General features: G+C 39.1%; 3 protein-coding genes across 3 annotated transcripts; 2 read left to right on the top strand and 1 right to left on the bottom strand.

Annotated features, from left to right (window-relative positions):
- The first annotated feature begins 74 nt into the window (after positions 1-74).
- On the top strand, positions 75-3450 carry LOC135490848 (peroxidasin homolog). Its single transcript, XM_064776402.1, has 4 exons — positions 75-169; positions 1015-1089; positions 1808-2086; positions 2591-3450. The coding sequence occupies exons 2-4, from the start codon at positions 1038-1040 to the stop codon at positions 2896-2898; spliced, it is 639 nt and encodes a 212-aa protein (XP_064632472.1). The 5' UTR covers positions 75-169; positions 1015-1037; the 3' UTR covers positions 2899-3450.
- An 83-nt stretch (positions 3451-3533) lies between these two features.
- Positions 3534-6855, bottom strand: LOC135490849 (pre-rRNA-processing protein TSR2 homolog). The gene is made up of 6 exons (XM_064776403.1): positions 6634-6855; positions 6031-6121; positions 5732-5823; positions 5400-5537; positions 4999-5092; positions 3534-4651 (listed from the first exon to the last, which is right to left on the bottom strand). The coding sequence occupies exons 1-6, from the start codon at positions 6718-6720 to the stop codon at positions 4569-4571; spliced, it is 585 nt and encodes a 194-aa protein (XP_064632473.1). The 5' UTR covers positions 6721-6855; the 3' UTR covers positions 3534-4568.
- A 109-nt stretch (positions 6856-6964) lies between these two features.
- LOC135490960 (uncharacterized) lies at positions 6965-14005 on the top strand. The gene is made up of 8 exons (XM_064776547.1): positions 6965-6994; positions 9162-10560; positions 10902-11047; positions 11388-11519; positions 11781-11873; positions 12175-12251; positions 12640-12757; positions 12990-14005. Exons 2-8 carry the CDS (start codon positions 9171-9173, stop codon positions 13182-13184), a joined length of 2151 nt encoding a protein of 716 aa, XP_064632617.1. The 5' UTR covers positions 6965-6994; positions 9162-9170; the 3' UTR covers positions 13185-14005.
- The last annotated feature ends 158 nt before the right edge of the window (positions 14006-14163 follow it).

Genomic DNA, 14163 nt, shown 5'->3' with positions numbered 1-14163 from the left:
CAAAATTAGCAAGATTGTTTATATCATACTCACAAACGATTTGACCCAAATATGTAATTGCGAGAAAATGACCAATTGCTCTTTGCCTGAAAAACCTGATTTATTTTAATTTTTGGCCAGTTGAGTTTGCAACATCTGCAATACCAACAACAGAAGAAAGGACCTAGTGGTAAGTACAACCTTTAAAGCACTTTTGAAGCAAACGAAGTTCACTTTTCATATCATAATATCTGGTTAGGCATAAAATTCTGGTAGACCTGATGAAATACTGGAACACACCAGGAATTTTTATGAGAAATGCAGTGAATGCCTCCTCTTTCTGGTTCCTGGATCATCATGACGAAATGATTTCATGAAATCATATCATGCGATATGGACCATTCCAATTTGATTTTCCACATCAGGGTCTCAAAGGGATTTGGGAATAAGACATTATGTCTTTTGACCCTGTCCAGTGCTGCACTATTAACAGAGGAATACAGTCATTTTCAAACATCTATATTGGTGTGTAAATATTTGGTCTTCTCCTTGAGGGCTCAATTTAATAGGCCCAAGTTGACCTTTGCCCAGCTGTATGCTCTCTGATCCATCTTGAACTATCAAGTATTAGTCCTCACAAATGCATCTGCCTTGAACACATCAGAATTCAGTGCAGTTCAACCCTTGAAGCATGAAGATCCTTTCATCGTGTTGATTTATAGGACTCAGGCTGAGTTCTCAAACTAAAGGTGTGAAAACATGGTCTTTGAGTTGACAGTGGCATACTCGGTGATCAGCATCTTGACCAATCAACGGTTAATGAAATTATAAAAATGAACAAGTTGCAGAGTTGTCATCACTTTTCAAACGAGCCATCCTCATTGGTGTTGATGCAGGTTGCATTCTTTTCTTGTGCACCCCATTTGTGAACACTGATCGTCTTTTCGATACACTCGGGTTGGTTGAAAATTGCTTTCGGGATGACCTTTATTTTGGCACGGAGGAATCTCAGATTTTTTTCTGTTTATTTTGTAGATAACTTGTATTTTGAAATCACGATGTGGTTGTACATTCTTCTGGTGGTGAGTGTATGGGCCGTATCATCACATGGTAAGTTTTACATTGCTGGCCTTTAGTTTCAGATTTCTGAGAGCATCTTCTTTTCCTTTATTGACACATTAGAACTGAAGTCCAACTGAGGTAATAGCAAGATGAATTCAAGCAAATCTTGCTTTGAAAAACTCATTCCTGTTGTTAGTTTACTGTCAAAGTGTGGTTTGGAAATGAAAATATGAAAATTTGTGTGTGAAACAAGAATTCTTTCTTTGGATTAAGCACAAAATGGTCAACAAAGTCAAAGTTGGGGCTGAAAGGCATCATTTCCATTATTGAACTTAAAATCGTGCCTAAATCAACAGTACATGTAGTTATCTTAATCAGGCCACCTATTGTGAGGTCAAAATTGTCATGATATACTGAGTATCTGAGCTGACATGACATTATCAATGAACTGCAATTGCCATGTAATGTGCTTATCAATGCCGGAAGAGGGACTCCAATTTATCCATTTCGATTTGATTAACCTCTGACACAGATTGCCTTGTCCTCCTATTCATCGAAAATTAGAGTCAGCAGTCTCTGAACCCTGTTCATATTTGTGACGAAGTGAGAGGATTTTCGTAACTTTTTGGTGTTGAAATAATGAAAAACCCTATTTTAACAAATATAAATGTGAAGTAATTCTCAAAGGAATGATCAATATCGTGCTCAAGTGCTGCTATGACACAAGCCCTAAGATTTATTTGAAGAACGTCATGTGTCATTTCAGGTAAAACATATTTTGAAGAACATGCCACAGTGAGAGGAAAGCAAGGAAAAACTGTCACTCTACCATGCCAGGCACGGCAGAACCCTGAGAACTTCGAAGGCGGAAAGGTCACTTGGACGAAAGATGGGAAGGACTTTTCCAGCGACGGTCGTTTCAAGATTCTCCCCGGGAATCAACTGAGGATTGACAACGTCAAGAAGGAGGATGCTGGCGACTACCAGTGTCAGATCACAGTCGGCGAAGAACAGACTTCAGAGCACAGTATTCTCAGAGTGAAAGGTGGGTTTGGTAAAGAATATGAAGCAGACAACAACAAAGACAGCCACAACAAGATGTAAATCCTCCATTATTTTGGCAATTGATTTTATCATGTCTCCCAAAGCCAAAATACTGTACATGTTTTATATCAACAGTGAATAGGCACTGTAATTTCATTTAAGTCTAGTCTCTCAGTGGATCCTTTAAAGAATCGTCCAGTACCCTGTACAGCGGGAACCGCCAGTGAATGCAGGAAACTGTGCAGTTACAACAGGTGTTTTGATTAATTCAGATGCAAGTTATTTGCTTGGCAATTGCAACTTTCCACAAAGCCTGTTGAACAAGGAAACTGTGATAGTTTCCCGCTTTCAGACCATGATACATGAATCTATCTTATCACAGGAGTACACACTCCTGATTTGACTTTGCAATGAACTAGCTTGATTTCAGAGAGTTCACTATAACTTCATTTGTGTTCAATACTTTTTTCAAAGCACTAATACCGTAAGTCAATTTCCTGCACAGGTGAGCCCAGTGTACCAGTCGACGTCAAAGTGGACTGCACAACCAAGGCTGACGAACACATTGCCATTCTGACCTGGGACATCAATCCAGTCGATTTCAATGCCAAGAATCGTCTAACAAGGTACAAGATCCGTGTCATCAACACACTGAACCCAACTGCCCGGCAGACGCAGTTCCAGGATGCCGATTACGCGTCACGACGATTGATAAAACTTGCCCCTGGTGCACCTTACAGATTTGAGGTTATGGCCCTCAATGAGGAAGGACCTAGTCCAGCTGCTCAAACAACTGACACATGTCAATTTTAATAATGCATTTCTTATGTCCACATCCACAGAAAGCAGTTTGGTGTTGCCCTAGTCCTTTCAGATGCTAGCTGAGTTTGCAGTGCTCGGATATATCTATCATGCCTGTGGCATTCTACAGCTGTTCATAAGGTACGGTTGCCCTCTAAGGACGAATTCTGTATTTCGTATATCATGCTGTTATTGTTTACTATCAGAAAAGCTTTATCACTGCAGTGAAATAACAGACAAAAGACTGAGTAGGACCTTGTGGAGTTTCATTGGACTAGCTAAGTGCATATAGCTGGAAACGGCATTCTGTCTCAAAAGTTTCCTGTCATTGACTGTAAATCACTTCATTTTAACAAAAACATCCTTTTCTGATTTTGCTTCCATCTGTTACTGTGAATGGGTGTATTTTCCAATGAAAAAAGCTTCAGGTTAAACATTTTCATGCCCTGTACGCCTCTCATGAAAATATTAGGCTCATTGAAATGAAGCGGTTTACAGTATATCCATGCCATATATGCATACATAAACTATGTACGCTAGATTAAAGCCATGAAAGTTAACAAATGACTTGTTGTCTTCTTATTCACACCAGATAAGGATTGTCTTTTCCCCATCAACACTACGTATCACAAACCTTTGGAACGGAAATGGCAAGAATAACGCTTTGGAGTATTTGACTGCAATTTTCAGAGTAATTTTGCCGCCATTCTTATGATGAATTGATATGAAGTTTGCTTGCCAAAGTTAGATGTAGGTTCCCATCATCTAGTGCATGGTCCCTGAAGATGTTCAGGCTAGTCAGTTGACCATAAGCTCAGTGTTCCAACATTAATGACCAAGAATATGTATACTAAGGCCTTCCACCACTCTACAACAAATTCTACACTGCCTATCATGTAAAAAGCTTTTGAACTTGGAACTTTGGAAAGTTGTGGTATGAAGTGATAAAGGATTTTGTGGGATAAGCAGCATGAGATGGGAAAGGGGAGGAAGGCCTTTAGTCTTCTCTATTCTTGGTAACATTAAAAACAAATTTTGAAAATATGTATTCATAGCATTTACTAAAATTCTTAATTCAGCGAACAACTGGGCAGTTCCATAACAATATAGAGTTAATAAAGTAATGACAGGATATATCTGTAGTGACCCAAGATATAAACCTTTTAAACAAATCAGTTGTCTGCAGTAGTTCTACCCCTTCCAAAACAAAGAGAGTAGTGACCACAATAGCCAAACTCAATTTGATCCTGACTTGAAGTCATATTGCACTTTTTAAATACTTTTCCATATTCAAATGTGAAACATTGATAAACTGAAACAAAAATCTACAAGATATGCAGATATAGAATTTCAACTTACCACAAAACATGCTTTGGCTTGTAAATTCTTGTTTTGGTGTAGGAAGGACTACTGCAGACATAGGGACAAATATTCATACGTGTCACTCGATTATATCATTGTCTATAATGTATTATTCAGTATCATTCTCACAACCCTATGGTTACATTCTGCACCTACAGAAAACTTCCAAAAGTTGTAGACAGAGGTCAGGATACAGAGGGCATCAATGATCCACATAACATTCAGAGCTCTTCCTATCTTCTCTCTGATAGGCATTCTTAACAGTAAAAGCACAGCAACGCTAAGTCAAGGTTCATAAATTAAAGCTGAATGTCCGATTATCATCTGTTTTTGCCTTTGCGTTTAACACATTGCCACCCGTCATCCTCCTCTGGCTTTTGATCCGGTTTATCTTCCCCCATGTCTGAAATTAAAGGATATTCTATTAAGATATCTACAAAAAATTGATATTTTAAATCCTAATTTTAGGTCTAGGTGACACTGAGCACAGATTTTCTCGATGTGTACTTTTCTCTTCCAGTCGAACTCAATCATCATGACATCCCTACATTACAGACAGCATTTGTCAGTGTCAGGATTGTTCACCTTGACCAATCAAAGGCTACAATCACTCCTCTACTTGGATCTTCTCTCTTCAGGGAGGGAGTGTGACTAAGAGCCGAATGGGATTGCAACGGGAGACCTTGATAATTCAGGATGACAGTGTCCTTATAAAAAATGTCTTCTGTCAGAGAAAGGGTTGGTACTCACCATCATCACCAGGAGGAGTCGGCTGCCCAGTATTGCTGTGATTCAAATGTAAATGCTGCATATGATTTGCAACCTCACTGGGGTCTGGACTTTCCTGGAGACAGGAGAGAAGTTGAAGAGGATGAAAATGATGGCGATGGAGAGAATTGCAAGACACAAGGAATAAGAACATCAGTTACAGTGTTATTAAGGCAAGTGAACAAATCAAATGCTACCAATTCACAAATGTGATTCGAAAGCTTGAGGAACCTAGATTCAATAAATGATAAGTTATATTTCACAATTTTCATTGACACTTTTTGGGAACAAATCTGTAGTTATGTAGTTCTGTTCTGCAGTGAGCTTCAGGTGAGGGGGGGAAAGGACAGGGATGTCTTTCAAATAGTAGGTTTGCCACTTACATCCATGTCTTCATCGTGACACACATCTTGCTTGCACAGATCTAGATTCGCTTTCGGTAGTTGTGGCAGCTGGCTCCTGATCTCATCCCCCTTGCCATCTTGATACAGACGGAAATACCCACAGATCGATTTTGCAACCTGGAGAGAACACAACAAAGAATAATTAACAGAGAAATTATTAATTCAAGATTCTTTATCTTAGAATATCTTATATGGATGGTTGACTTAGAACTATGGTTTATAATTATTCACAAATTTCTTGACAGATCCAGTGTCTTCAGGTGATGAATGACTTAAATGTCTGAATTTTGAATTCCTTATTTGAGAATTACCTCTGGTATACTGTTGTCATCAGTAACAGTATCAAATTCTGAAGTCATAATTTCAGCAATAAAGTCCTCAAGTTCATAGGTCTCTATTCCATCTGGAAAAGAAACAAGTAAAAACATGAAGTGGCGAGTATCTTTTGAAATGAGATTCACTCATTATAAAGTCGTTTGAGTAGGATTAAAATTATTCGTCAAGGGGTGAATTGTTTCTCCACAGAACAGTGTTGTTGTTCTGCAAGTCTAATATATCATTTTTGGGAGCCATAGCAACAGTACCAAAACGAAATCAAACTGATTCTTACTGTTTTCGAGGAACCACTGTTCTATCACAGCAACCATCCACCGAGCTTTCTCCTCACTGTGGAGGCCACCAAAGCCATGTTGAACAGCAAGCTGAATATGGAAATTATAATATAACATCAGCAGGAGCATACAAATCATGAGTGGCCATTATAGGATTAGGAAGGAGCTTCACTGTCTGAAATAAATAGTTGACACTGTGTGCACCAACAGGAGGAAACCAACCATTCACTTTGTACTCATTTTACGCCTAGGCCTACACAGCTACGATACTACTTCATAAGTTCATCATATCCAACAACAGTGAACCAACCCACCCACTACTTGAATACTTCACCATTTAGGACTTGGGCAGGACGGTTATACTTCAAAACGTTTTGATGGACTTGGACTGTTCTTAACTTGACAAAATTCAATCACTTAATCAGGTTGAATGAAGATCGATATAGGCCTAAATGTGATCAATCTCATTCTGGCATGCGCTTTTTTGGGACACACCCAGTATCAAATTTAAAAAGCCCCAATTCTGTTGAGCATCTTGGGCAATCTTGTTTCGGACTATCCCATATATCAAAACTCAGAGGGTAGTTTAATTAGATATACACCTGCAGTGCTGTCCAGCCACCCAGGACAGCTTCTATTGCTTGGTAAAATAAGGAGTTTTGAGCACTTCGGCTGCCACAGTTGGCCATGCTTGGTTTTCCTTTGGATAATCTTTCATCTGATGTAGCAATTTATCAGCTGATTGAATACAAAAACCTCAATAAACAGCACAAAGAAAAAATCAACCAATGTTTGATATAACTAAAATTTACATCATAATTTCTTTTTAAATCTTAAAGTTCACTTTAGCGAGTAACAAGAATTGTTTGATTTTATGTTGATAATTTTGTTATATTTGTTAAAGAACATCCAAATGCAATAGAGGGCGTCGTCGTAAACAAAAATTGCAACGGATTGATTATTGTAGGTTTGTTTTTCAATTTAAATCAAGTTAACCACTGTTATTTTTCGTAAATTTAGTAACCAATTGACTCTAACTAAACTTATATTGCAATATGTTCATTACCTGGAAATCATAGTATCTTATTTCGCTCACAAATACTAAATTGAACGCTCACAATTTCTGTATGCCAATGGACAGTATACAGTGTGTATCAAAAAGGTATACAAAAAACACAATAGGCCTAACTGAGACATCATCCACTGCCACATTTTCATATTCATGCCATCATCATGCTCACTCTTTGTAGGTGCTGTGAACTTCGTGTTTTGCATTCATTTCAAGTTCATCAGTTTAGCAATGTGAATTGACCATGACACTGGCCTAGGCCTTTTTGAAGAAGACGAATCGGGCATTAGCGCCAAAACAAATCAAATGAACACACTCAGAACACATCAGAAGGCCGAAGCCGACTTCGGACAATGCCAAGAGACACGGTGATCCTTTGTTCAAGGTGAAACGCATTATAACTGGTCAGCGCAAAAACAAACTCCTTCTAATTCCTCTTTTGCACCAGCCAGTCGGAGGAAGCCATTGGCGTTGAGGGCTACAACAATCAGCACCAAACAAAAGATTGTATAGTTGCATACCTCACCTTCTTTCATTTGTTCATTGTGCCTATATCGAAGTTTGTTTTGGCTGTGATGGGCCACCTCCACCAGATGCGATGTCATTGTCCACCACGAGCGAGTCGCCTTACTCCTGTTCTCCTGAATTCTTTTTTTGTTCAGTCATATCATATTTATTGCATATGCCACTACTACAGTTGGGCACCAGTTGAGGTTTAGTTTGGCACCATGGGGAAGCCGCAACTTAAGTGAATTTTTTACTAGTAAAACCCTTTGCATCACTGTCGCTGACTTCAGTCATGGCAGTCAGCATTGGAGATTGGCAATGTCATCGTTATCACAGCTGACCAGCACTTCTTGTTTTATCTGGTTGCCAGGTTTGCAGGCTTCACATTATCATTTGGTTTGTCAGATTTGGCCTGTTTTCTCGATATTTTCTGAAGGAGCAAAAATTCATTTGCATGTGTGGTGCCGAGTTAAAAGCCTTTCCAAAAGATTCTCCATTCAGGTTTCCGCTCTCATCTTTTTCGCCAAGTTCAACAAGTATCAATTATTTCAGGAAAAACAACAATCAATTGGTGGCTACACATATGTGTCTGAAATTATTCATCATCATTATTGCTATTTTTATCTATGACGACATGAAAAATCTCGAAAAAACAGCTGGATTATTTGTGAAAGATTTTTTTGTTGCAGCCGATGATTACAGTTTACGAAAGATTTTGTTTTTAAATTTTTAAATCACTAACGAGAAACCACTTGAATGGAAGACAAGAAAATCAGACGATTACTTTACAGCATCCAATTTATAAGTAGGCTAAAGAGAAAAAACATAATTACTCTCTTGGGATGGGGTATTTCCGGTTGTTTAGATAGAATACTTTGTGGTTGATGCATATATATGTAGTTGTGCAATACAGTCAATAAATTCTGGAGTGATTTCCGGTTTAAGTAAGGTTCCCTTACAAAATTGTTTAAGACTAAGAGGTGGGGAAAATATGACCCCATTCCTTGACTTTGGAAAGAATGTCTCGGTGATTGGCTTTGGTCCACGTCATCAAGCGCCACTCCCTTTCAATCAATTTATTCCTGGATTGGCTGGAAAATAGAACTGCCTCAATTTCAGCTGTTTACTTTAATTGGAATTGGATACTGTGACCAGGAAGTCACACTTCCTGTCTGCGCCTCGAATTCGAGAAAGGAATTTAAATTCGTTAGATTAAAAATGGCCTCTGCCATGTTTTGTGTTTGGGGTGAGTAATCTAGTCCGGTTTTGATATTATGTTGAAATATCTTATCTACACTTTACTGTATCTGCCTGAAGATCATTTGAATGCAAGCTTTGTCGAGTTGTGTTAGTTGTGAATTGAAGAATTCTGTTCTTTTGGGGAGGCTTCAGTGGTGGAAATGGATTCAGGCTTGTATATACCCGGTATGTACATTCACATGTTCATCCAATAAAAAAAAACATTTTTTTAAACTCTCAAGCATTTACCGTATGCTGGAAATGACTACTACTATTCGGTTTTAAATATAATGTTTATTTTTCTTATCTTTTCAGGATCCAGCCATGGCTCTCAGCCAGAAAAGGAAGGTTTCTGACTGGAGAAAAACTAGTACAACTAAGAGACGAAAAATCGAAAAAGATGCAAAGATAATTACTTCTAGACCAGAACAAACAATAAGTTCAGAACACTGTTATTATTTAAGAAGTGGCTCTACGAACAGGGCCAAAGGGTCTAATAAAAAGCAAAATATTCAACAGTTGCGGCTTAAAAGACTTCAAAGAAAGATTAAGTACTCTGTTAAAACCACTGCTGGTACCAGGGTGAAACGAGCAAGTCATCCAAAAGTTTCAGTGAAGAGGTTGGAAAGTTCACGTGTCTGCAAACTGCAAAAATCTGAAAAAAAAGACTCGGCCAGATCCAAAGGGATTGTTTCAAAAATAGCAAGCACTAAGCTTGTCGGGAAGAGGAACACTTTGGGCAAACTCGGAAGTAGTAGAACTTCTGGAAGACAGGTATCGGGGCAGTCTTCTCTTGTCTTCTCTGGTGTGTCTTCAAGTCGAGCTGATAATCGAACATTTGACAAAATTGTGCCATCCGGTTCTCGTACCATGTCTGGTGGACGTACAAGAGAAGCGACAGCAACAAGTCCCAGTGGGAAAAGAATTTCGCTGGGTGATAATTCCTCAAAAGCTTCTGCATCCAAGTCTTATGTCAGTAAGAGAACTTTAGATGAGCCCACACCTCCTTCAAAGCCTGTGTCACAAACATTGAAAAGACCACTGCCATTCAATTCAACAAAAGCAACATTTGTTAAACACTCGAAGGTGACAAGATACAATCAAAATTTTGACAGAGATGTTTCAGTGATTGCCTCTTCTTCGAGGGCTACAGAGCCAGCAGATTGTGCTAACATGGAAAAATTCCCATCATCTCTGTCTTCCAAAGGCAGTTCTGGGAAGAAGTCAAGAAACAAACAGACTGTTGCAGGACCTGCATCATCAGATTCCACTCATTCAAAGACTGTGAGTGTTTGCTCAACTGGAAGCAAAAAGTTGCAGTCGAATTCCACTTCCAAAAACACATTGCCTGGGGCTGCTATAGCCTCAACCTCCACTTTGGCTGTGGCAACGCGTAGTCAGAAGATGAATGTAGCTTCTTCATTGGTTCCTAAGCCAATACCTCCGAGACAAGGACGTCTTATGGGTGATAAAGCTTCAGCATCAACTTCATCCTCCATCTCGACCTCGCTAAGGCCTACGAAACAAACAAGTCCTGACCAAGCTCAAAAGGTGTCTCCTCCGGCTATTAATTACCAGTATCCAACTCTAGCTGACCTTTCGAAGCACATTCCACCTGACCCAGCATCATCTCCACCCAAGAAAGCTGAGGAAAGAGTCAATGTCTATGGTGTGGTCGAGTATTTCAAACCACCAACGAGGACTTCAGGAATGGGTATGTTTCAAGTTTTTCTTAGTATATTTTTTCTTTGCATCTTTTTCCTAATGCGAACCTTTGGGACTGGTGGATGCTCTGCCCATAGCAAGTGATCCTGATGACCTCGATGACAACAGTTACATGTAAACCAAATGAAAATGACCAGCCTAGGGAATCAAGGTCCCTGTACTCAGTTTATATGATGACTCTTCTGCTTTTAGTTGCAGGCTATAAGGGTTGTGCAGATGACATCATCACACGTGTCACAGCAAATGATGCCATAATAGAAAGGTGACGTTGCAATCTCGAAGTCTTGTGTATCAAGATGACAGTTCCAGTTTTTGTTTGTTTGGTTTCAGACTACATCATGGTGGTTGTTCTCAGTGACGAGTCCTTCCAACAAGAACAAGTCAACGGCTTTAGATGTTGTTTGTTTGGCAGAAGTCCTGAAGTGTTACCAAAAGTAACATCAATTGGAGATGTTTTACGTCTACACAGAATCAAGGTAATTGTCGGTGCAGTGTTTCCTTCAGGGTGAGGGTGGGGTAAGGTTTTTTTGGGAGGTGCTGTCTCATGCACAGAATTGGAAGGATGTTCTACTCAGTAGTTTTCAGTGTTGGTCCATATATTTTAAGTCTATGTTTTGATGTGATTTTGAAAAAAGTTGTTCAAGGGATAAAAATTTGAGCTGTTCTTGTAAGAGCTACTTGGCGAGTGGGTTAAAGTCTATATGAGCATTGAGGGTTCGAGGTGAAACTGCAGTAAAATTGTGTCAATCATTTGAAAAATCTCACCCTTTAGATTTGAATGGTTTACTGAATTGATATTTATCTGTCAACTTACAGCTCGTCAAGCATGGTGGTATGGTATATGGACAGTCTAGTCCTGGCTGGGCAGGTCTGGTATTCCCCAAGAATGGTGATCCACCGATCTCAACTAGCGAGCATTTTAATCTCACAGCTAAGGACCACAGAAGGGTAAGACATTAGGTTATGATTGCTCTCCGATGCCCTTTTAACCTAATGGGCCAGCAGACAACCTCAAGTTATCACTATGCCCTGTTTTTGATGGCTAGGCTAACCTCTGGACCCAAAGGTTCCATTGATCATGTTAGTTGAACACATGGAGACGAGGTAGTTTAATAAAAGTACCTGTTTAAGTTTAAAATCTTTGTTGATGATGACCCAGCTACAAGTCTTTTTCATAACATCCTTGTACCTACCAATTCTTTTCTTAAGGTTGCGAAGCTTAGGAAGTTGGCACCTCGTCTTACGTTAGAAGCGACCATCCAAAACGTCAGGCATGGGACTTACGTTGACATCAGCTGTCAGGTACGTACTTGATTGGGAAATGGTTGGCACTAGCACAATTATCGAAGTCTCCTTTTATTCTCAACCGCATTTCATAAAACAAATGCCGGTAGTGAAATGTAGCTTTTACTGTATGCCAACATATAAAACTATCATTCAAGCAATGTGATTATTTTGGTCACTAAGTAACTACCATTAAGTGACTTTTTCAACCATGATCTGTACATATCTCAGCATCAGTTTGTACAACAGCGACACATCTTGTCAGTGTTGGAGAAAATGGCAGCAATTCTTGACATTAGATTTGTGATCCTCTTTTCAGGTGGTGGCTGTTAAAATAATCAATGCAGAGAGAGCAGCTCTTCGTGTGTGGGATGGCACAAAGTTATCGAGTGGATGGTAAGGAATACTTTTCTCAATGGAAAAGTAAATTTCTTTTGTGCTTTTGTGAACAAGTGTTATAGTTGTACGACTCTACGGTTGGTAGCGGACCAGGAGCAGCGGTGGTCTAGGGTCTCTGGCTAGTGGTCATGCGGTCTCTGATTTGATCCCCACTGCCAATGGGAGACTCTATGCAGGTCTCTTTACATGCATTTATACTCTACCGTAGGGAAATGCTCAGGTTGTAGGGCTGATTAAGCAGCTCACCATGTAACTTTCAAACTCCCAAACTCCAATATGAAAAGAACAAAACAACTGTCCCAGAGTTTTGACTGCACTCTCCCTTGTTAAATATGTCTGTGTTTTTTCACTTAAAAACATCCTGATCTATCTTTCACTGTTTCAGTCAGTCATATGGTTTTAATGAAGAGGATGTTCCTCAGGACCTGCGTGATGCAAGTGATGGTTTCACTGTTGATGTCCTTGTATTTGATGACCATAGGACTGAGGCAGAATCATTGAACGTATGCTACAATGTTTATTATAATTATAGCCAAAACAGTGAGAGAGATGAATATTCAAAAAAATATTGAGCTGGTAGCACAAGATCTAACTGAACAAGGAAATCGGGCAACGCAGAGGAAAGGTCACATCAGTGGTCACTTGAATTCTAGAAAGAATTGCTTCTTGAATTGCATTTCACAAACTTTTTGGTGAAGGCGTCTGATTTCCTAAAGTGTTTCCTTTTCATTTCAGCCTGGGGACATGATCCAGCTTGTCAATGTCACAGCGGACCATGGGCGTATGAACCCAGATGATTTTGGGTTAATCATGAGAGGTGGAAGCAGTTACGGCCGAGGAATCAAAACCTTGGACCGGGGAAGCTGTGATTATCAAACTTTGGAAGCAAGGCTCAATCGAGTGCGGAATGCAGATTCGGATGCAGTGTAACTGATTCAGTGCCGAAGAACATTTTCGTCACTCACAACCAGGCTTTGAAAGTTGATCTCAGTTTACAAATTTAGGTACAAAGTGTTGTATAAGGATAAAAACCGACCCTTTGTTTAAAAATGTTCAGATTTGTTATAGTTGAAGAAGCTCATTTGGACCATCTGATTGTGAGTGGAATCTCCTTTCATTGCTAAGGAATACTGTTCATCTAAATAATGCAAGACTTTCTGATGCGAATTTCTCTTTGAAAAGGCTCAATATTTTGGTGAAGAACAGAAAGGATTGTTTCTTGATGACTAAATGTTATACTTTCTGGATGACCCTCCATTTCTTAAGATAACTTCTCATATTGTGCTGCAAGTTCTCACTTAATGGAAACTAGTACGAAAATGAAAAATTAGTAAGTCTTTACAATCCTGTTTTTCTGTTCTTTTTGGACTTTCTCGCATGTTGCAAACTATTTATGATTGCTAGTCATTCAGTGTATTCTGTGGATCACTCGTTTTAGAAAAAGCATATATGTCTTTCTGTTGTTAGCTGTTGCTTCAACTCCACCTTATCATAATTAGATGACAAGCTTCCTTATGTGAGTGCTTCCTATTATTATTGTCTTGTGTATAAAAGGTCACCTTTAAAAACCGGTTTATTTATTACCAGAGCCTCCTATTTAAGCCTTAAAGGCAAGGTTTGTTTGTTCAAAAATTGAACTTGATTTTAAAAATTTCCAATTGTGTGAATAGAAGTCGAAATTTCCTTTAAAAAATTCTTTGTGTAGTCAGTCTGTGCGATTTAAATTGACAAGAACAATCGTTCTGAATAAAAACCACACCTGAATATGATTACTTTTTACTTTAATTAACCCCCTTTAAAAAAATCCACCAGCCTCACGATATCTGCTGTTTTGAAGACATTTATTAGAAGGAAGCCTGCTTTATGACAATCTTTAAGTGGAGGATATCGCTGCATCACCATCAAGAGA

Source organism: Lineus longissimus, chromosome 7 (genome assembly GCF_910592395.1).
Source record: "Lineus longissimus chromosome 7, tnLinLong1.2, whole genome shotgun sequence".
NCBI lineage: Eukaryota > Metazoa > Nemertea > Pilidiophora > Heteronemertea > Lineidae > Lineus > Lineus longissimus.
This window is presented reverse-complemented; position numbering and strand designations above follow the sequence as displayed.

Coding starts and splice junctions, on each gene's coding strand:
- LOC135490849 (XM_064776403.1), bottom strand. CDS start 6,720: ATGGCCAACTGTGGCAGCCGAAGTGCTCAAAACTCCTTATTTTACCAA. Junction 6,122..6,633: donor GTGGCTGGACAGCACTGCAG/GTGTATATCTAA, acceptor TTCCATATTCAG/CTTGCTGTTCAACATGGCTT. Junction 5,538..5,731: donor ATGACAACAGTATACCAGAG/GTAATTCTCAAA, acceptor TGTTCTCTCCAG/GTTGCAAAATCGATCTGTGG.
- LOC135490960 (XM_064776547.1), top strand. CDS start 9,171: ATGGCTCTCAGCCAGAAAAGGAAGGTTTCTGACTGGAGAAAAACTAGT. Junction 11,048..11,387: donor TACGTCTACACAGAATCAAG/GTAATTGTCGGT, acceptor GTCAACTTACAG/CTCGTCAAGCATGGTGGTAT. Junction 11,874..12,174: donor ACGTTGACATCAGCTGTCAG/GTACGTACTTGA, acceptor TCCTCTTTTCAG/GTGGTGGCTGTTAAAATAAT.
- LOC135490848 (XM_064776402.1), top strand. CDS start 1,038: ATGTGGTTGTACATTCTTCTGGTGGTGAGTGTATGGGCCGTATCATCA. Junction 1,090..1,807: donor ATGGGCCGTATCATCACATG/GTAAGTTTTACA, acceptor GTGTCATTTCAG/GTAAAACATATTTTGAAGAA. Junction 2,087..2,590: donor CAGTATTCTCAGAGTGAAAG/GTGGGTTTGGTA, acceptor TTTCCTGCACAG/GTGAGCCCAGTGTACCAGTC.